At 35.1% G+C, this 23000-nt stretch overlaps 1 protein-coding gene across 6 annotated transcripts in view; it reads left to right on the plus strand.

Annotated features, from left to right (window-relative positions):
• Positions 1 to 23000, plus strand: part of GRIA2 (glutamate ionotropic receptor AMPA type subunit 2) — a 189834-nt gene that overhangs the window by 74797 nt on the left and 92037 nt on the right. For all 6 annotated transcript variants that reach the window (XR_006353611.1, XM_043971832.1, XM_043971829.1 and 3 more), the window contains exon 3: positions 16614 to 16853. Coding sequence is in view for 5 of the 6 variants with exons in the window: in XM_043971832.1 (XP_043827767.1) it covers positions 16614 to 16853 (240 nt within the window). In the remaining variant the exon portion in view is untranslated. The remainder of the gene's footprint in view (positions 1 to 16613; positions 16854 to 23000) is intronic.

The raw sequence follows: 23000 nt of genomic DNA on the forward strand, positions 1-23000 counted from the left end.
ATCTACTGGAGTTGTAGCAAAGTGCCCTGGGTCTGAACCAGTGGGCTGAATCGAATGGTGGTGGCCCAGTGGGGGAGGGGTAAAAGCACGCCAAGCTTCCAACCATAGAGAATCAGAGTTCAATCAGAATTCTATTTCCGGGTCAAAGAGAAAGCAGCTATGATTACTCACAAGCCAGGCAGGCTGAGAAGAAGCCCAATCACCCCCTGGGCCACGCTGTAGCACGAACAGTGTGTCCTGGAGGCAGCACTACACTTTAAGGAGTAAAAAGCCAAGAAATAATAAGCCAGGATGAGTAGGCAGAGAAAGCAGAAGACCATCAAAAACTTCTTTGGGGGAAAGGTAGACCACAATACATCCTCAGAAGAAGAAGAAGATAATAATAGGGTCAAAGTTCCAACATCCAAAGCTTCCAAGAAAAACATGAACTGGTCTCAGGCCATGGAAGCTCTCAAAAGGGACTTTGAAGAGAAAGTAGGAGAGATAGAATGAAGATGTAGAGAAAGAGAGGAAGGAATGGAAAGAGAAATGAGAGCAATACAGGAGAGTCATGAGAAAAAAGTCAACAGTTTGAAAAGCCAAATGGAAAAGGAGATTAAAAAACTGTCTGCTGAAAATAATTGCCTAAGAATTAGGATTGAACAAATGGAAGCTAGTGACCTTATGAGAAACCAAGACACAGTAAAGCAAATCCAATTGAATGAAAAAAATAGAGGGCCTTGGAAAAACAGCTGACCTAGAAAATAAATCTAGGAGACATAATTTGAAAATCTTGGACTACCTGAAAACCATGACCAAAACAAGAGCTTGGACACCATCCTCCAAGAGATTGTGAGGGAAAATTGCCCTGATATTCTAGGAGCAGAAGCTAAAATAGAAATTGAAAGAATCCACCGATCACCTCCTGAAAGAGATCCCAAAAAGAAAACCTCCAGGAATATTATAGCCAAATTCCAGAACTCCCAGGTCAAGGAGAAAATATTGCAAGCATCTAGAAAAAAGGAATTTAAATACTGTGGAGCTCCAATAAGGATAAAGCAAGATCTAACAGCTTCTACATTAAAGGACCGGAGGGCATGGAATATGATATTCCAGAGGGCAAAGGAACTGGGACTACAGCCAAAAATTACGTACCCAGCAAAACTAAGCATCATCTTTCAGAGGCAAACATGGAACTTCAAGGAGAAAGAAGACTTTCAGGCATTTGTTATGAAAAGACCTGAACTGAATAGAAAATTTGACTTTCAAATACAAGACCCTGGAGAAGAATAAAAAGATAAACAGGAAAAAGACTTCATGAGGGATATTAAAAGATCAAACTTTATATTCCTACATGGGAAAATAATACTTCAAACTCATAAGAACTATATCAGTAAGGATTTAATAGAGGACACAGATCTGAACTGAATATGAAGGGATGTTACGTTTTGTTCTGTGTGGGGTGTCTTATGTCTGGGGCCGGATTTGGGCTTGGGGCCTCCTGGGTCCAGGGCTGGTGCATTGTCCACTGTGCCACCTAACTAACCCATAATGACATCCTTAAAATAGGGTTGAGGTGTAGGAGAAATAGACTGGGGGAGGGGGAAGGGGAAGGGGAGAGATGGTCTGGGGAGAGGTTGTTCACATAAAGGAAACAAGAAAAAAGTTTATGGAGGGGAGGGGAAGAGGGGGAAGGAATTGGGGAGTGAGTGAACCTTAATATCATCAGAATTGACTCAAAGAAGGACTAACATACATACCCAAGTGGGCATAGTAATATATTTTTGCCCTGAGGGAGGGGAGGGAGATAAGGGGGGGGAGAGGGGAAGGAGGGAAGGGCAGATTGGGGGACAGAGCAGTAAAAAGCAAAATAACTTTTGAGGAAGGTAAAGATGGTCTGTGTAACAGCACATATATGACATTGAATTGCTTGATTTCATAGGGAGGGTTGAGGAGAGAGAGAGGAAGAAAATTTGGAACATAGAATTAGCTCAAAGACCTTAAACTCATCAGAGTTGGCTCATGGAGGGAATAACATTCACACCCAGTTGGGAGGAGTAATCTATTTAACCCTAAAGGAAAGTAGGAGGGGAAGAGGATAAGGAAGGAAGGGTGAAAAAAAAGGGAGTGCAGAGTAGGGGAGGGGATAGTCAGAAGTAAAACACTTTTGAGGAGGAATAGTTTAAAAGAAGATAGAAAACAGAGTAAATAGCATGGGAAGGGAATAGTATGGAGGGAAATAATTATGATGACTTTGCTGGGCTAATATGAAGAAAATTCTTTGTTAAGTTTAAGGTACTTTATTTAGGTTATGATGAACAGGATACTATTAGAAAAACCTGGAAAGACATACATGAACTGAAGCAGAGTGAAATGCACTGTATACAAAATAACAGCAATAGTGTAAGATGATCTGCTGGGAAGCATGTGGTTATTTTCAGCAAGGCAATGGTCCAATATAACCCTGAAGGATTTATGAAAATGGCAACCCATCTACAGAGAAAGAAGTGATAGTATCTGAAAATATATGGAAACACATTTCTTTTCTTTTCTTTTTTTTCTTTTTTGGTGAGGCATTTAGGATTGGGTGGCTTGCCCAGGGTCATGCGGCTGGTGGGTGTTGGGTGTCTGGGGCCGGGTTTGGGCTCGGGTGCTCCTGGTTCCAGGGCCAGTGCTCTGTCCACTGTGCCACCTAGCTGCCCCTGGAAACACATTTTTTTTTTAATTTTTTCTCTTTGACAATTCCTCAGTTTGAAGTTTTGGGAGTTTTTTGACTGTTTTCTCTCACAGCCTAGCTAATGTGGGAATGTTTTCCATGACTACTCATGTATAACTTATTTTGAAATGCTTAAGTTCTAGTGGGTGTGGGGTGGGAATGGAGGAGAAAGAGAAGTTGGAACAATTTTTTTTAAAAATTGATGTTAAAATTTGTTTTTACATATATTTTGGAAAATAAAATTCTATTAAAAAAATAATCAATGCTTTGTTGTATAGTTGGGCACTTGGTACTCCCAATGCCTCCTCTTTCCAACATTTAGTTTTCTTGACATCCCTTGTTATTATTAACCTTTGATTCCTCTAAATAATTTTTCTTACTTTTCTGCCCAAATATATAAAGTAGTCCTCTGAAAATTTAATTCCTTTAGTACTAAATTTGTAAACTAATTTAGCTAGTCTTTTGGCATTCATTGTATTGACTTAGCCCAGGCATTGTACATTAATATCTTCCCTGATATTTTTCATCCTTTATTTCTTTATGGAGTTCTGTAAAATTTCATTTATATAGGTCTCAAGTATGTTTTAGTAAGTTAACTCAGAAGTATTTATGTATTTAATAGTTATTTTAACAGAATCTCCATTTTCCTCTAAGTCTTATAAGCAATATATAGAAAAGGTGGTAACTGTGTGTGGTTTATTTTATATATGTATCTACTACTACGGTTATTAATTAAAATAATTTTCTCTTGTTGACTTCTGGGGTTCTATAAGGAAGCCATTGTATCACCTGCAAATAGAAACAATTTTGACTTCAATGTTTATTCTTTCAAATTTTTGTCATTAACATTGGTAGTAATTCTACTACTATATCAAATAATGGTAGAGACCATAACATTCTCGTTTTACCTTCTATTTTATCATTGATACTCCTAATGTTTATATATTTCATATATTTGTGGTTTTTTTGTTTGTTTTGTTTGTTTTTGGTGAGGCAATCCGGGTTAAGTGACTTGCCCAGGATCACACAGCTAGTAAGTGTCAAGGGTCTGAGGATAGATTTGAACTCAGGTCCTTCTGAATCCAGGGCTGGTATTCTATCCTTATATATTGTTAATTCATGATATGTTATTGGGTTTTTGATATTACTAAGGGAACTTATTTTAATGTTTTAATGTTTTAGCATAAATGAATTGTATTTTTGTTTTCTCTCTATATTAATTTAATCATGCCTATTTACATTATAATGATGATATAGTTCATTTTTCTAATGTTAAAACATATTTGCATTCCTGCTGTTCATTCTAGATAATTTAAAAATATTGCTGTAGACTTACAGATTGATTTCTTTTTCACTAAGAAATTACATATTATTCTCATATTAGAGTCCATTAATTATGTTAGTCTATAGCTTTCATGCCCTGCAATATTTCCCTTTAGTTTGAGAATCACAACCTATTTTTTTCATAGAATTAGTTTGGCAAAGTGCTTTTCCCCTTCAAGTTTTGTGAAATTGATTTAACATAGAATTTATTTGTTCTTTAAGTGTTTGATAGAATTTACCTATAATTCATCTGGAATGGGATTTTTTCTTTGAGAATTCATCTTTGATTTACTTTTTAAAATTATTATTCTGAGAGTGGATTGTTTAAATGCTCTATTTTCTGCATTGAAAATATTTTCTATTTAAATTTTTTTTCATTTTTTTCTGTGCATATAATTGAATATGTTTTTTGTTTCTAAGGTCAGCCTTCAATCCCCCCTCAGATGGTTATATTCTATGTGAATTTGAATAGATCACTTAATTTTCCTGGAGGTCAGTTTCCCTACTTATAAATTGAAGGGGTTGAAATACATAACTTCCAATGTTTTTCCTCCCTATTATTGATCTATGATTCTATACTCAGCTATCCCATGCTACCCTTTTGAGTTGCTCTGGTCCTTATAGGCACATGCTTTGATTGTTTCTCTTGACTATATATTTTTTTCTTGTTGCCTTATTTGAGATCATGATTGATGTTTCTGCTTTTATTATTATTCTTATCCAGGTGGTACCCCATAATTTGACTTTATTTTAAATCACCTAGAATCCTTACACATGCTTTTTATTTGTAGTAAATTGTTGGGTTTTGTTTTCTAATCTATTCTATTTCTAAATCGATATTTACGATTATACTTGTAAAGACTGTTTTATTCCTCCATCAAACACTTTGTGCTATTTCTTCTCACCCTCTCTCTCCTTTTAAAATCACCATCACCACCATCATCATCAGTACTAGATGATTGCTGTCTATAATGATTGGAAAAGGCTGATTCTAGTCTGCTTAATTTCCTTTTCAGTTTCAGTTCAGACCTAAACTCTAAATCTTGCCTTTCTTCTTCACCTCCATTATTAATCAACTCTCTTTAGCTATAATAGTTTTGCTAGAGAAAATATCCTCCATAATATGACACTTCTGATCAAATCCTTCTCCCCTACTCTCCATCAAGTTCAGTCCCTTGTTTGCATTATTATACTTCTAATATATAAATATATACACATCAATATATGTACATATAAATATGTACACGTATACAAATGTGCATGCATGCATGTGTATACATACATATGTGCATGCATACATACATATTAATTTTTTACTCCCTGGACAAGCAATGAGGAAAAGGTTCATGATATCTCCTCTCAACACCTGCTTAGATGTTTGAATAATCAATTCTCCATAATAATCTAACTATAAAAAATTATTAAATTCCTCCTTTCTCCTTACCTAGAATGTGCTTTTTTTTACTGCTTTGTTTTTTAACAACCTGTCCCAGGCATTTTTTTTTCTTTGTCCTCTCTCTCAATGAGTAGGACTTTAAAGGGACTGTATTCTTTTTTTCAAGCTTATCATCACTAGAACAACACTTCAGTCTTTCAAGTCATTCCAACTTTCTTCTTTTAACTTTTCTTAAATTTGTTTTGTTTCTTCTGGTTACAATTCAAGAACTCTTCTTAGTTTGAGTTTTCTCAAAAGGACTTCCTTCAATTCATCCATTTTGTTAAATGCCCATTTTCTTTCCCTATAGAATTATGATTATCTTTGTAGGATGTTATTTTTTAGTACAATCTACTTTTACTTTGCATTTTTGTGTACTATATTGTCCTGATTCTTCTCTTAGTATATTATGCAGTCTTCTGTGATTTTGATTGAGGTTCTTCAGTATATATTCTGACCTTTCCTAATCTTTTAATATTTTCCCTTTGACTTAAGAGCTCTAGAGTTTACTAAATAATATTTATGGGTGACATAACTTGGAGATGTGTTCTGTGATATCTACTGATTTTCACTTTGCCTTCTGCTTACATTATTTCAGGGGAATTTCCCTTATTATTTCTTAAAATGTAGTATTCAGAGTTTTGGTAGTTGTTTCATCACATCCTTCTGATAGGGTTTTACTTCTTAGATTATCCATTGCAACATTTCAATTCAATTGCTTAGCCTGTCATATCTCGGATTTATCCAATTTTGCTGTTAATAATAGTAATAATTGGCTTTTATATAACAGTTTCAAATTACTGTAATACATTATTTGAACCTTGCAACACTATGAGATCAGCACACATAACCCCTAAAACTAATAGAGTTTAAGTGTCTTGCCCATACCACTGTATTCTCTTATATTCCCCCTTCTGTCCTTGTGCACCACATAATTGGTGAAGGACCTCTTGAGGATAATTGAAATGATTTTTTTTTGGCAAACTCTTCTGAAGAAAAGACAAAGGCTAAATAAATCTAAGGAATTTTCCCAGGGCCGATATTCAGTATTTTTCTTGCACAGGGATTTCCTTACTATTAAAACATTCCTGTCAATTTTTATGTACTTATTCTGTCCACTTATGCTGAGAAGCATTGGAAAACAAGGGAACATCATCACAAAGCTAACATCAACATGAACATAAAATATAAGATGATAGAGAATTGTCATATTTGTCTAAGAAATCTAATCCAAAGTCATCTCCAATCATATTTTCCAATTTGCCCAAATATCTTTAGAAGAAAATCACTTCAGTTTATTCTTTTCTCCAATAAAAAATTAAAAACAAACAAGAAAACAACTGCCAATTGCAGATACTTGCAGTAATTCCCCTAATAGTTTTGATTGTGCTGTCATAGTAATAATGATCAGCAGCTTGTTTCTCAGGGCCATTATGAGCCATTATGAATGTTTGCTGGATAAGCTGAATTTTTTGAGAAAGCACCAGTGAAGCAACTATAGTTCCTATGAGGCATAGACAGTGAAGGAAACACAGACCTTTTTATTTTCAGCATTGACAAAGATTATTCTACCAAGGCACCTGAATTTAATGACTCTTTAAAACAGAAAACTTATTTTTCTCAACTTTTTCATGTAGTAGATTTAAAATCACCAATTTCTGTGCAAAGTGTAGTGAGAACCATGAAGAGGTATAAGATAAAGCCCTTATTTTTCATTTAGTTATGGACTAGAACAATGCAGTACATAGTAAGCAGTGACTTTGGAGTCAGAAGACTTGGTTTGAATCTTAGATCAGCTGATTACCAACTGTGTGATTTAGTGAGCAAATAAGCATTTATTAAATGCCTACTATGAGCCAGATGCTAAGTCCTGGGAACCTAAATATAAACAAAAGAGGAAGGCAATTCTTGCCCTCAAGGAGTTTATGTTTTAATAAGGGAAGAAAACATATGATGGGAAACCTGAAAAACTAGATAGAGTGGGAATGGAGAATGTACTCAGGGGCATAGTGACAGTGAAGAGACTTAGGGACCATAGGAGCAGAGCCATGGGATAATGGAGGCATGGGATAAGGATGGTTTATGTGGCTTTGTGTAAGGTGTTTATACTCTTGGAGTCTAAATTTACTCCTGTAAATTCAATTCAATTGAATAAATACTTACTAATGTTTATGAAACATATTACTACTACACTCCAGGCTCTGTGGTAAGTGCTGTGGATACAAATAAGAAAAAAGATAGTCCTTGCCCTCAAGGAGTTTACAATCTAAGGCAAGAGGATAACACAAAAGGAAGCTAAAAAGAGGTGGGGCATCATAGTGTGCAAAGACATAATGTTCTTTGCAGCTGAAAATAAGCTAAGCTGCTGATTGGAAATAAAGAGTTGTATATATATATACACATATACATGTATACATACCCATGTATTACAAGTTACATATATATATGTATTTATGCCTACATATTTCCTCTACTATCTCATCTCATCTAGATATTCTATAGGAGTGGCAGGCAATTTGTTTTATTACAGGCATATTTCCTTCTTCAAATTGTAAGCCAAATAGTTTATGCAGTACACATCTTGATAAACTATGCCACTCTTATTTTCAGCTATGTTAAATCTATCCTGCTTTTTAATATTCTTTCACATGCAGATTCCTTCAGCATCCCATTGGCAATGTTTTCTTACTACAGTCATTTGCCATTTGGCCAGGCCTCAGTGATTCCAAGTGGATGGCAGTGTTCTTGAAACAATTGTATTTACACATTGCTGTTTTCTCACACTAATTTGTATTAGCATTCTCCTGGGGTTTGTCCAAGCCAAAAGTCAACTCATTTCAATGCTGGTAGTTCCATTGGTTGTCTATCTTAGATCCTTTAAGCCTTACTGTTTTTTTTTTGTGACTATTCTACCTCAAAATGACAAAGTTATTGAATGTACTACTATGGATAAGGCAATAGGATATTTCTTAACTTAAGGGAAAAAAAAAAAGTATTTTCCTTAGATTTCTGGTTGTTTTATCTTCCAGTCTTGTAATTGGAAAGCATATAAAACATTAAAATGTGTAAGAAATGATGAGTAAATAAACCATGATATATCAGTACAATGTACATTTACAGTATAGGGGTATCATTAAAATAGATAAATAAGATTAATATAAATAAATTGGGAAAATAATTATATGAAGTAACTTTCAGTAAAGAAAACAGAAGGAAAAGGACTATATAACTGCTAAGATTATCCAAAAGGAGTGGGGACAGGCAATCCTAGGAATGAATGAACAGAAAAAATAGGAATTGGTAATAAAATTTTGTAGATGTATTTGTTTTAGGTAGAGATTAAATTTTGAGTGAGCCTAAATGCAATGCATGCTACTTAATTTTGCTATCTGAAGTTAAGGCCTTTGGATTTTGACATTAGTTTATTGGTGATGTTCAAAATTATTATTTTAATAGAGTGGAAGTTATATTGGAAGATATTGAGAATGAGTGGCTGCTAAGGCAATGGAAATACACACTAAGGAATATTGTTGGGATGTTTGTTGCTTAGTGGAAAAAAAGGAAACTTAATTGAGTGTTTCTTTTTCTTAGGAATATATTGAATGCACTAGTGATGGGGACTTTTGTTGTTGTTTGGTCGTTTAAGACATGTCCGAATCTTCATGAGTTGATTTGCAGTTTTTGTGGCAATGATACTGGAGTAATTTGTCCTTTCCTTCTCCAGCTCATTTTACACATGAGGAAACTGAGGCAAACAGGGTTAAGTAACTTGCCCATGGTAATATAGCTAGTAAGTGTTTGGGACTAGGTTTGAACTCAAGGAGATGTGTGCTCCTGACTTCAGGCTGAGAACTCTATCCATTGTACTGCCTAGCTTCCCTAAGTGATGGCCAATATTAAATACTAATGCAGTATTATAGATTTGAGAATTCTATACAAGTTGTGGTAGTGAAGATGCTGTTTCCCATGAAGAAGCCAGTAATAATTTAGGCAGATCCTGAAGAATCCCCAAGGAGGCATCTGTCAGGGAGTTTAGGAATAGAAAGAAACAATACAAGAATGATATGTGCCCTCTTGCTCTCCCTCCCTTTAAACAGATGTCTGCAATTCTCCAGACAGTGCCATGGGTGCCAGACAAGAAACAGCAATGAACAGAATGACCCAGCAGATAAAGATGTGCCTGTATTGCCTTGATCAGCACTGTTATTGAATTTTGTCATCTGGGCTTATGACAGAAATTGAATAATCAGCAAGATATTCACACCCAGGAGATTATCCTTTCTCTCATTTGACCTAAAGTGTCTCCTGTAAGGATTTGCCCTTGCTGAGTTCTTCACCACCTGATATTAAACCAGTAATTAAAGTACCATGACTCAGTGAAAGCCTCTTTACTCCTTGGTGATTAGAACTGAGATTGTGTTTCTCTAGACATAAATACAATTATATTACTAATCTGTACAATCATTCCCTGACTTCCTTAAATTGCTCTATGGGATTATTGGATAGACTGAGACTCGAAAGGGAAATTGAAAGAGTATCTATCCCACTGCCCTGCCTCCCAGGAAGTTATATACAAGTTAGGTAACATGGATGATTTTGTGTTCTTTAAACTAAGCACAACAGAAGCAATATATCCAAATGGATGCTACTTCCTTTGAAGTCATTGTCCTGGGTGACTTTACTCTCCCTTTTATGATGATGCCATTATACACCATGCGTTCAGAATCCTTCTTTTAAGATTGCCTTCAGAATGTATGACATTCTTCTGATAGTCCACAATGGTGCAGTCTTCATACTGTGACGATGTGTTTTATGTTCTAGAAATAGTCAGAAATGATTTGCAGCCAGGACTTTAAAGAAAATGGGCCATCAAACCGGCTAATAACATTGTTTAATTGTATGAATGAAAACAATAACAAGAGCAAACAAAAGCTGTGATACTGAAGTAGTGGGGCTGATGTTTTGGATAGCAGGCTCTGAGAGGTCCCTTCCAGCTTCACAGCTGAGTTTTCTATGTGACTTGTATCCTATGTTGAGAAAAATTTTTCAGAGGCATTCATTCCCCCAAAACATCTGAGCAATGCCATCATCATTGGAATATGTGCATAGCCTCTCAAGGGGACAACTTTGAGAGGAAACATTCATTTCCATTTCTAAGGTAAATTTTTCTTAATTAAAAAAAAATGTAATTTAATTGGTGTGTACAAATGTTTCCCAAACTTTCTGGCCTTGGGACTCATTTAAACTCTTAAAATAATTGAACATGCTCTCCCCAATAATTTTTGATTATGTTGATTATATCTATCTTTAGAATTAATATGAACATGAGTATTAATAGGAAAAGGATTTTGACTTTTCAACCATCCCCAAAAAGGGTCTTGAGGAACCCAGGATCCTTGGGCCTCACTTTTAGAACCATTGGTATATGCGGTTTTCTAAGAGGAAATTGCTTTTATCAATGTAGATCTGCAACTGCTCAATAATTTATTGTCTTAGAGAGTTTCTAGGGCCACTGAGAGGTTGTCTACTGTCACATTCAATGTGTGCTGGAGGCAGGATTTGAATGAAAGTCTCTCAGACTCTGAGGCTAGCTCTCTACCCTTATCATAAGGCTGCCTCTTCTACATGTTTTGTCATGTTGGTTAAAACAAAAACAAAAACTCACTTTTTGAGAACTATTATAATTGGAGATAAATGGGAATTTTTAAAGTTTGACATCCCTCAATGACTGATTTCAAAGGGAAAAATAATTTAGAATTTATATAGAGTTAAAAAAATGACTAATTATTGAAAACTGTATTCAATTCCTTAGCTTCAATGGAGACATGGTATACACTAATATAAAGTGTTAGACCATAATTTTAGAATTTAAAACTAGAAACAAAAGAGACTGTAAAATAAAGCAACCAGAAATCTAAGGAAAACACTTTCCCCCTTAATATCCTATTACTTTGTTCACAATAGAATACTCAATAACTTTGTCATTTTGAGGTAGAGTGGTGCATATGAACAAATGTTACAAAAAAAATAGCAGGGCTAAAAATACCTAAGATAGACAATCAATTGAACTACCAGCACTGAAATAAGAGTTGACTTTTATCTTGGACAAACCCCAAGAGGGTACTAATGCAAATCAGTGTGAGAAAACAGCAATATGAAAACAGAATTGGTAGCTGTGGCTTTCTCAAGAGGACTGCTATCCACTAGGAATCACTGAAGCTTGCCTAAGTGGCAAAAGATCATAGTAAAAACAAAACAAAACAAAACAAAACAAAAACATTGCCAATAGATTGGTGAAAGAGGCTGAAATGTGACAGAGTATTAAAAAGCAGGGTAGATTTAATATAGCCGAAAAAAGAATGGCATCTTTTATCAAGATGTGTACTGCATAAGCTATTTGGCTTATGATGTGAAGAAGGAAATATGCCTTTAATAAAACAAATTGCCTACCACTCCTATAGAATGCCAAGATAAAATGAGGAGACTGTGGAGAAAAATGAAAGGAAACAGAACTAGTGAGAATTATATGCCAGGGGCTTCCTTATCTGTGACAGAAGGAATTGCTAGTTTCTGAACATTCTATAAGACATATACATAATGAGGTCCCACTACAGGACTTACCTTGGAGGCAATGATAAAGGATTGTTTCATCTATATGAAGGATAAATACCATCACCAAGTACATTAAACGTTACATCCAAACCACACAGTGGAAATAAATAAGCAAGGAATTGTTTACATGTTAGATCACAAGGTACTATCTTGTGTGTGTGTGTGTGTGTGTATGTTTATATACACACACCACTCAGGTGAGGCTTAAGGATTTGTGATTTCAGCAAATATAAGACTATGCATAGGTAGAAACTCTCTTGATAAATATAGATCAGAAACTGCTCTGTTGCAACTTAACAGAAAGTTGACTGTGTCATTTAGTGATGAAATGTCTTATCCAATATCATACCTATAATTAATGTTTTTTCATCTTTGTGAAGGATGAATATTTTTTTTTTAGTGAGGCAATTGGGGTTAAGTAACTTGCCCAGGGTCACACAGCTAGTAAGTGTTAAGTGTCTGAGGCCAGATTTGAACTCAAGTACTCCTGACTCCAGGGCTGGTGCTCTATCCACTGCGCCACCTAGCTGCCCCGATGAATATTCTTAACTGTAACGATTGGAATGACGCCACCTGCTGGAGACTTACTGTAGAAGAGTTCCGCCCATGAAGCGGAGGTCTTTGAGGGCAAGACCAGGAGTCTTTTCTTTGGCATCAGGAAGTGACATTGGGTAGTGGGAGGAAGAAGGAAGAGACTAGCGCTCTGTCTGACTCTTTTTCCTGGGGATGATGGTAGAGAAGGGAGCTAGAAATGCACTCTCCCTTTAATAGATAGATGAATTTCTCTCTCTCTTTACCAAATTCTTATTCTCCTTAATAAATGCTTAAAAGCCTAACTTTTGCTAAAGCTTATAACTTATTGGTGACCACTCATTAGATATTTTAGACAGTTTAGCTAGAATTTTAGCACTTAACATAAGTGCATTCAAAAGTTATTTCCAAAAGTATTATATCCATACAAAATCATGGACAGTAAATAATATAGAAATTGGTTTAAATAACAAAGAACTCTCTTGGATTCTCTAAAAATATTCAAACGTATATGTATATGTGTGTATTTATGCCCATACATATAGATACACACATGGATGTGTATATGTTATCAGGATTTCCCTATATTTTGATGAAATCATAGGTTCACAAGACAGCCCCAAAAGATTGATCTATCTCTTTTTCGACTTAAATTTGAGTGTCAGTCTTTAGGAATTGTGATTTCATTAAAATGTAGGAAAATCATGATGATGTATATTCATATATATGCATATATATGTACATATGTGCTGATATAGATACACGTTGGGGATATTAAGTCTTAGGGACCTGTGTTTTCATTAAAATAAAGGAAAGTCCCAATTTAGATACTCCTTCCTTGAATACAAATCAACTTGTTTGCAGCAACTTACAATCAAGGCTGGGAGGTCAAGTGAATTGTTAGGATCACACAGGTAGTAAATGTAGAAAAAAAGAAAGAGTTGGCTCTAGGTCTTGTTGACTCCAGGGCACGTCCATGGTCTATCTTATCTACATTGCCTTTCAATTTATACAATATAAGTGATGTGGAAGAAAGATTATCTTATTTCATAGAAATGCCAGTTTAGCATGTGGAAGATAAGTGATGAAAGATGAGATGAAGGAATGTAATGTGGTATTTCACTGTAGAAAATACCAGTGATATGAACATATTCTTGAAAGGTCAGAAAACTAAGGTAAGTTTAAGGAGCATGGAATGAGATTTTAAAACAGCTGATTAAAAGAAAAATGAAAGAAAGTGAAAAATAACATGCTTCAGTCTGTTCCATCTATATCAGTTCTTTCTTTAGAGGTGGATAGTATGTTTCACAATTAGTTCTTTGTGATTTTCTTGGATCATTACATTGTTGAGAATAGTTAAATCACTCACAGTTCTTCATCAATATTGCTGTCTCTGTGCACAATGTTCTGCTCACTTCAATATACATCATTTAATATATTTCTATCCTGGCCTTTCTGAAGTCATCCTGCTTGTCATTTCTTACAGTATAATAATATTCCATTAACATCATATACCACAGTTTGTTTAGCCATTCCCCAATTGATGGACATTTCTTTGATTTCCAATTCTTACCCACAACAAAAAGAGCTGATATAAATATTTTTTGTACAAATAGGTCTTTTTTCGCTTTTGGGCAATGTCTTCGGGATATAAACGTAGCAGTTGTGTTGCTGCATCAAAGGGTATACACATTTCTATAGCTTTATGGGCATAGGTCCAAATTGCTCCCCAGAATATTTGGATCTTTTCACAACTCCACCAACAGTGGATTAGTGTCCCAGCTTTCACACATCCCCTCCAACATCTAATATTTTCTCTTTTTGTTATATTTACCACTCTGATCAGTGTAAGGGGATACCTCAAAGTCATTTTAATTTGCATTTTTATGATCGGTAGTGATCTAGAGCATTTTTCATATGATTATAACTTTTTATTTCTTTGTCTGAAAATAGATCATTTTGATTATATGAAATTAAAAAGCTTTTGCACAAACAAAACTAATATAACCAAGATTACAAGGGAAGTAGAAAACTGGGAAAGAATTTTTGAAACAAATATCTCTGATAAAGGCCTCATTTCTCAAATATATAAAGAATTGAGTCAAATTTATAAAAATACAAATCATTCCTAAATTGATAAATTTACATATCTTTAAAACTTATACATATAAGTTTTATTTGACCTGTTCTGATGCAAATCTTTGAAATCTATTTAATATCTCTGTATTCTATCAAACCAGGGATATGAAACATTTGGGTTTTTTAAGGAAAAGGATCTAAATTTTTAGTATTAATGATGGCATGTTATAGAGATGCCTCTAGGACCTATGAAGGCCTTCAGGCTCCTTGCTTTTTACATTAAGTAGCCCTTGACTGCTGTATTTCCAAGTAGGTGTTTCTTCCAGCTCATGCCTAGCTATTAACTGTCACTTCTCATGACTATCAAAGTTTCTGTTTTATCAACCTAATCCCCCTGCTTAGAGTTTGTGACAATTCTCTTCCATGCTACTTAGAAGTTTTATTTCCCTCAAATTTCATTGGTTTGTTCTGTGATTGATCAAGTTTACTAGAAATCAGACAACTGGATAAATGGAAGAATATTATGTTCATTTTTAGAATATTTTTTTCCTATTAACTTAATAACCTACTGGCATAGTAATACTAATCACCCTGTTAGGAATGCACTCCCTCCTCTCCACCTTTCCAAATTTTAGTCATCATTTAAGGCCTCATTCTGACCCTATCCTCCCATTAAAAAAAGCTTTCCCTGTGTAAATTACTACAATATCTGTCGACCCTTTCCTTCTCTGATTTTTTATTTTACTTACAGTTAGTATTATGCCATTTAACCATGATATTTTGTCATTGTTGCATTCCTTCTCAATTAAACTATATGCTCTTGGAAGTTGGGACCTTGGAAATAGGGACCATATTTAAGTAGGGATCATGGTGTTGTAGACAAATCAGCTAGCTTTGGAGCCAGAAAGACATGAGTTCAAGACCTTATCTGAAATAGACTCACTATGTGACCCATGGCAAGTCACTTAACCTGTTGGTATGGTAGGCCACTTTATAAGAATAGAAGTTTCAGAGAAGGTATAGACCTGCATTGAGAGAGGGAGCTTCCTCATCTGAAAGTTCCTCGTACTAATGAGGTCTAGGCCCCATCCTTTTTTCCTTTATAACATCTAGCCAGGTACTCAATATATTGATATGGAGAATAATATTTTATTGATGAAGTTTTGACCGAAACATGCATATTCTGTAATTATGTAAATTATTCTGTTTAATATATGAACATTCAATTTAATATTTTTATTGTGAACTTAATAAATACCAAGTGAAATGGGTATTTTCTTATATATGATAAAATTGGAGAAAGAGGAATATATAAGAAACTGAGAATTTCTGTTATATATAACTTACAATCAGCATTAACAGTTTAATTTTTTGTTTCTTGTGTTTTTTGGGGGGGCAGGGCAATGTGGGGTTAAGTGACTTGCCCAGGGTCACACAGCTAGCAGCAAGTGTCAAGTGTCTAAGGCTGGATTTGAACTCAGGTCCTCCTGAATTCAGGGACAGTGCTTTATCCACTGTGCCACCTAGTTGCCCCAAAGGTTTAATTTAAAAAAAAAATTGCCACTGGGTCACTATGTCTTACCTAGGCTAGAGATATAGTAGTCATTCATTGGCCCAATCCCATGGATGATCAGTATGGAACCTTTGACCTGTTCCCTTTCTGACCTATCTACTTTGCTCCTTATCATGAAACTGGTAGTCCCCCACTCCCCAGGGATTTGCCATTTTGTTGTGAACTTTGTGTAGATGTTCAATTAGGTTTCTCCATCCTGGGGCTCAGAACTTTGATCTCAGGTGATCCTCTATTCTCAATGTCCCAGTAGAAGGGATTACAGGTTTGTGCCATCACAATATGCTGAGCATTATATTTCAAACAAATCAAAGCACATTGCTGGAAAGTTTAATCTCTCTCTTTCTGTGTTTCTTTCTCTCTCCCAGTCTGCTCCCAGTTTTCAAGAGGTGTCTATGCTATTTTTGGATTTTATGACAAGAAGTCTGTAAATACCATTACATCCTTTTGTGGAACTCTTCACGTCTCCTTCATCACTCCCAGCTTCCCAACAGATGGAACGCATCCATTTGTCATTCAAATGAGACCTGACCTGAAAGGAGCTCTTCTTAGCTTGATTGAATACTATCAGTGGGACAAATTTGCATACCTTTATGACAGTGATAGAGGTAAGATGCCATTGATTTTGTTGGGTTGGGGTGAGCACAGCTTGCCTGACATTTATGGTCATATTTCTATGTTATAGAGACTCAATGGTGTATGTTAATTTGTATAGTTTGGGGGCAAAGGATAAATATCATAGGGAACTAATATTTTAATTTTATATCCATTTCACAGTTGTTGGGTATTTTTTGGGGGGAATCCTAATAGGAAATCTGTGGATTTAGGTTTATTATTATAACTCTCTATAAAATGATGAAGCATTTTGACACAAAGTAAAAAATACAGTGGGTCAGTTGGTTATTTTGCTCAAAACAACCAACCTATAAATACTCGGAATGTTCCCAAATGTTGCAGATATTTGAACATTGGATATTATATAGTACCAGACAATACTTTTCATTAATGAATAAAATGATGGCTAATTCTGACATATTTGTATAAAATTCAAATAAGCATAATATATAAATGTATGTATACATGTATTTCATGTGTATATGCATTTATGTGTATAAGTATCTAAGAATATCTTAGAATGGAGCCTTGACATAGTGGACAATTGGTCTCAATATCAGGAAGTCCTCAATTTAAGTCTTGTTTCAGGCACATAATAACTGTGTCTTACCTGTCAGTTCCCTAAGGAAATCTAGAAGACCATGACTGTTAGAGGAGTTGCTAAGCTGTATCAGTGAAGAGAATTTCCAACTTGGGCAGCCCTCTGCACTGATAAAATAATTGTCCTCCACATGTATATGTGCACATAGAAACATATACATCTGCATATATAATATAGCTATAGAGATCCCTATATGTATGTATGCATACATGAGTGTATAGACATATATATCTGCATGTCTCCTTTTCCCTCTCTTTGACCCGCACTATCCTCCCTCTCATCTATATCTACATAAATATATGATATATTTCTATTTCTCTATCTCTAATTAATTACAGTGTAATATTTCTATTTTCCCATCTCTAAATTATTTATATGAATATTTCCATTTATTAATACACATAGATAAACATATAATATACACATATAGCTACATATACACATGAACTCAGGCATGTGCACTCCTATACATAGACACAATTTATACCTATATCTATTAATTTCTCTCTACCTGCATATACATATATATGCATATATAGATAGACATCTCTTTCTCTCCCTTTTTCTCTTCCTTCTCCCTCCCCGATTTCCTAAGTATCTTGGGGTACCAAAGAAGTACATGATAGGGTATGGACTCCAAGTATACATTTTTATAACAAACTTCTGGTTTATTTACATACAGAGCTCCCAATGAAAAGCTCTATCTGCTTGGGAGCCTTTAATTTTTGCAAGTTATCTGGAGCCATGAGAGGTTAATTGACCTGACCAGCATTGTAATCCAATATGTATGTGAGAGTTGGTAGTTAAACTTAGATCTTCCTGACACCTATACACACATACAGACACACACAGACATACTTTATATTTATCTATAATTCTATTTAAGGGAAGAATTCTAGTGAAAATTTTATTTGTATACAACCCTAAATCATTGTGATAGTGCAATTTGAATAATTTGGGAATGTTTTTCTTTTTGGTTCTATAGTAAAATAATGGGATTTGGCAGGCTGATTGGACATAGGCCACACCTGTCCTGTCCTGAGTGAATATGCTGCTGATGTCAGCAGAGGAACCACTCTCCACAGGCAGTTTGAAGGACCTCCCTTTTGGGGGAGGGAGATTAAATGCACATTGAGGGAAGCTTGGTCTTTTTCCCATCAGTGAGCTGCTGGGAGCCCATGAGAGAGAGGTTTTTCCTGGCAGTTTGTCCTGTGGGCCCTGACTGCCTAACTGTTTCCCATTGAAACTATGGACCCCAGGTGGTGAGTTACTAAAACGAGCCTGGCTCTTTGAATTAGCTGAGCTGGAAGTGAGTTTGGGGATTATATAGGCTTTTGTTAGAGTTAGGGGGATTATCCATTTTCCTTTTTCCCTATCCCATTGTCCTTGACTTTATTAATTTCACCTTTGATGTGTATTTTATTCCCATTAATAAAACCTGATTTGTTTGTGGAAAAGATGCTGTTAAGCTCCTTTCTTATTGGCCTGGGAGAAGTAACTAAAAAGGCAGTTTGGAGGGGAGGAAGTTTTGAACCTAGAGGTCCCTCATTATTTTATGAACCCCAATGTTACAGCAAGCCACCCAATTAACTCTCCACATATTAAATCTGGCCCCTGCAGTTCCTCTGTCCTTTTTAGTGAGTCTTGGTTCTGATAGAAGCCAAGTCAAATCTCTATGTCAGATGAGACAAGGAGGTTTTTACAAATGTTTACAGCACCCTATTAGCCTTCCTTTGTTGATTAGACTTCTGGAACATCAACAATTACAAATAAAAGGTGGAAAAGATTCTTGACACAAGATAGGGAGTCTAGTCATCTAGCAAGGGCAGAAAAGATGGTATATGCCTCTCAATTCTCCATTGATCAATGAGTTGACCACATGGGCCATTCTCCACTGACTCAGGAGTATTTTGTTAAGGAATCACATAGGATTCTCCAATATTATTCTGGGCCTGGGAAGGATAACATTCCAGTGAATAACCAGAACATTAACTCAATGATAGTGTTTGTGTCAGCAAATTTCTCATTCTGCTTTGGGAAGGAAGAATATTGTTATTCACATGGGATGGAATAATATATGGAAGCATTTAGAGCAAATGTTGATTTCAATGTGATGAATTATTCTGAAGCAGTCACCTTACAAATGTGAGGCTAGTATTTATATAGCTCAGCATTTGCTGAGTTTTTCCCCTCAGTCCTGCTTTTTGCTTTTTGACAACTCCTTTTTCTTCTCTGAAGCCTGAAAAACCTCACTGTGTAGTAGGGTTTGGAAGGCTTTGGCAGCTGTGAAGTTGAACTCAGGCAATTGAGTACAATAATGGAGGGATTCATGACATTTCTTACATGGCCTTATTCATTATTTTAAAAATTCATATTGGGAACTTTTGGTTAGAGTCTTCCTTTACTTGGACAGATTAGCACCTTCTCTTCTGGAAATACTAAATAAAGTTTTAAGTGGTAAAATTTAAAACCATCTAAATCTGCAAATACAATTGAGCTCAAGTACATTTGGTAACAGAAGGATGTTGAAACTAATCATATCGTAAAGTGCTATTAAAAGCATTTAACTTAATCTAAAGATATTGTCAAGTAGCTTTTGATAAATTTTGATTTGAGCATTATGATGCTGGGTCTTATCTCTGAAACCTTTCTCAGAAGTATATCTTTAAGGACTCTTACAAAGTAATAGGGGAATGCCTGACCTCCTCTATATAATGAGTTGTCTCTTAAAAGTCATAGCTTTTTTCTTTTTGCTTCCTTTTCCTTTGGGTCACATTTCAGATGAGAAAGCTAGTTTTTGTATTAAGCACCTATTTTAAACAGAAAGGAAAAATATAGCATGGCAATCGTTATTCTCTTTCAGTCACATTATCTCTGACAATGACACCAAGGGCATATGATTGTGCTCTTTGATATCAGCCTAAAACCTTAGGGATTTACTATCCCCTAAAATAATCATTTCCCTAAATAACTCATTACAGTGCTAAGATTTGACAATTCAATAAATACTTATTAAGTGTCTACTATGTACTACATGTTATACTCTGGGGAAGAGAGAGAGAGTGAGAGAAAGGAGATAGTTCTATCCATTAAATTAAATTATCTAAATTTTGAAAATATCTCTTATATTCATCATGTAATTTATTACAAACAAGGTGGAAAAATTAAACTATTTCTCCTTAACTCAAAGTTCATGTTGTTTCCTCTCATTCTGGCATTGCAAAATATAGTGAATTAGAATGTGAGCTCTTTGAAAGCAGGGACTGATTTTAAAGTCAGAAAAACATACATAAAAGTCTTGCTTTCTGAAATGTAGTATGATCATGATTTCTGTGTTACTGTGACTAAATCACTTAACCACAATAAACCAGGCAACTCTTTAAGATTTTAAATACCAAAAAGAGATTTTCTGCACCAGGAATCTCTCACATTGATAAAAACCACAGATTTGAACCAAACAGTATTCACTAAACTGTATTTTTATAGTGTCTAGGTAAGGATTCTTAATGCTATATATGGTATATAATTTCTATTCATAACCATAAAGTTTATGGTATGTATGAATATGTTTAATGTAAGAGAAGCTGGAATGAGAATCACTGTAAACATTTTATCATGATCTAAGACTATAAAGTAGACCAATTAAAAAAAAAAGATCACCACCAACAATTCACCTGGTCTTGATAGATAAATCCCAGTGCCTCCAAATGTGACTTTGGTTTAGCTACCAATGTATCATAATTATTATCTAACTATGTGTTGGGCTCAATTGTTTTGCCTTGCTGAAGGAGTACAACTATAGTCAGTACTTACAAAAATTTAGCAATGTGGGACTAAGTCTTGGTCTCCTTGCCTGAGTTACAACTCTGCATGTATTATTTTCATATGGTATTATTAATCTCAGGAATTCACTGAAAAGGGTTTATCAATAACAAATTGGAATATGGTCCATTAAATAGCTTTGCGTCCAGATGAGAGAGTCATTTCCAATATGGTGGACATATGATGTTATCCTTATTAGTTTCATACCTATTCTGAATGGATATAAATCCTAGAGTTGATGATCAATATTTTTTGATGATCTAAAATTATGATCCTAGTATTAAAAGAAAATAGAACTGGAAGAGACATTTAAGGTCATCTATTCTGACTCCCTTGTTTTATACAAAAGGAAAGGGTACCAAAGATATCACACAAAGACTAAGATGCAAAGCTAGGATTAAAATCAAAGTCCTCTGACTCTAAATCAATCACTTTCCACTTTACCATGTATACCATACTCCAAGTTTTATCAAGAATCCACATAATAATAGATTTTGAGAGAAATCCTATTTGAGTGTAGAGGATGCTAAACCTGAAGTAACAAAGGCCTAGGATTTAATCCCCCGAAACACAGACAAGTTGCGTGATCCTGGGTCTACCATATAAATTCTCTATGACTTTGTTTTCCTGTCTGTAAAATTAAATAGTTCAATAGTTTTACTTCTTTAAAATTAACCCCAAATATTTTTGTTTAAAATTTAGAGTTTCATTCCCTAATTGATGGGCATGACTTTGATTTCCAATTCTTAGCCACAACAAAAAGAGTTGCTCTAAATTCTTGTGTACAAATATGTCCTTTTCCCTGTTTTTGGATATCTTTTAGACATAGACCTAGCAGTGGTATTGGTGGATCAAAGGGTGACATGATGACGTTTAATGTCCCTCTGAGCAAAAGTATCAAACATGAGCCTACCACTAGCTTCAAGTTCAACAAGCAACTCTCCTAAATGTGGCCAGAAATTAGTAAAATGTAATTGGGAAATAGTTTAAATAAATTTAAAAAAATAACAGAGCATAGCTAATGTTTATATATTTTTTCTAATTCAACATGAAGACCACAGTCAACCCTATAGTTTAGCCATCCCCACTTCCATTTGAGTATGAAAACATTCTCTTAGAGGTCTAGTTCCATGATCCTTTGACCCAATCCTACAGAAGTTTGCAGCTGAGAGGACCTGAGTTCAAATCTTAACTCAGATACTTACTAGCCATGTGACCCTGGAAAAGTCACTTAACCAAAATTGCCTTAAACATCTGGGGCCATCTCCAGTCTTCATGGTATATATCTTGCCACTGGACCCAGATGTCTCTGGAGAAGAGAGTGAGGTTGATGACATTGCACAGCCCTCCCCCACTCAAGTCCAATTTAGTGCAAGTCATGACATCGCCCAGATGTCATGGTTCTCTTCAAGAATGAAGCACAAACAAAAAACCCAACAGCAATAACAATAACAACAGAAGTTTGCATTCTGAATTATAAAATGGGTTTATTGATAAGTTAATTTTCCCTGGCAATATTTAAGACATACTTTGGGTGCTAAGTACTTCCTGTTTATCATGTTTTTCTAGTACTTTTAGAACTTTTGGTTAAGTCACAGAATCAGAGAATAATAGGAACATGTATAGAGAGAGCAAGGAGATAGAACCTTGTAGACAATCTAGTACAATCACCTCATTTTCCAGGTAAGAAAAGTTATGGGGGGGGGAATGGGAAGGC

This window comes from Dromiciops gliroides, chromosome 6, assembly GCF_019393635.1.
Source record: "Dromiciops gliroides isolate mDroGli1 chromosome 6, mDroGli1.pri, whole genome shotgun sequence".
NCBI lineage: Eukaryota > Metazoa > Chordata > Mammalia > Microbiotheria > Microbiotheriidae > Dromiciops > Dromiciops gliroides.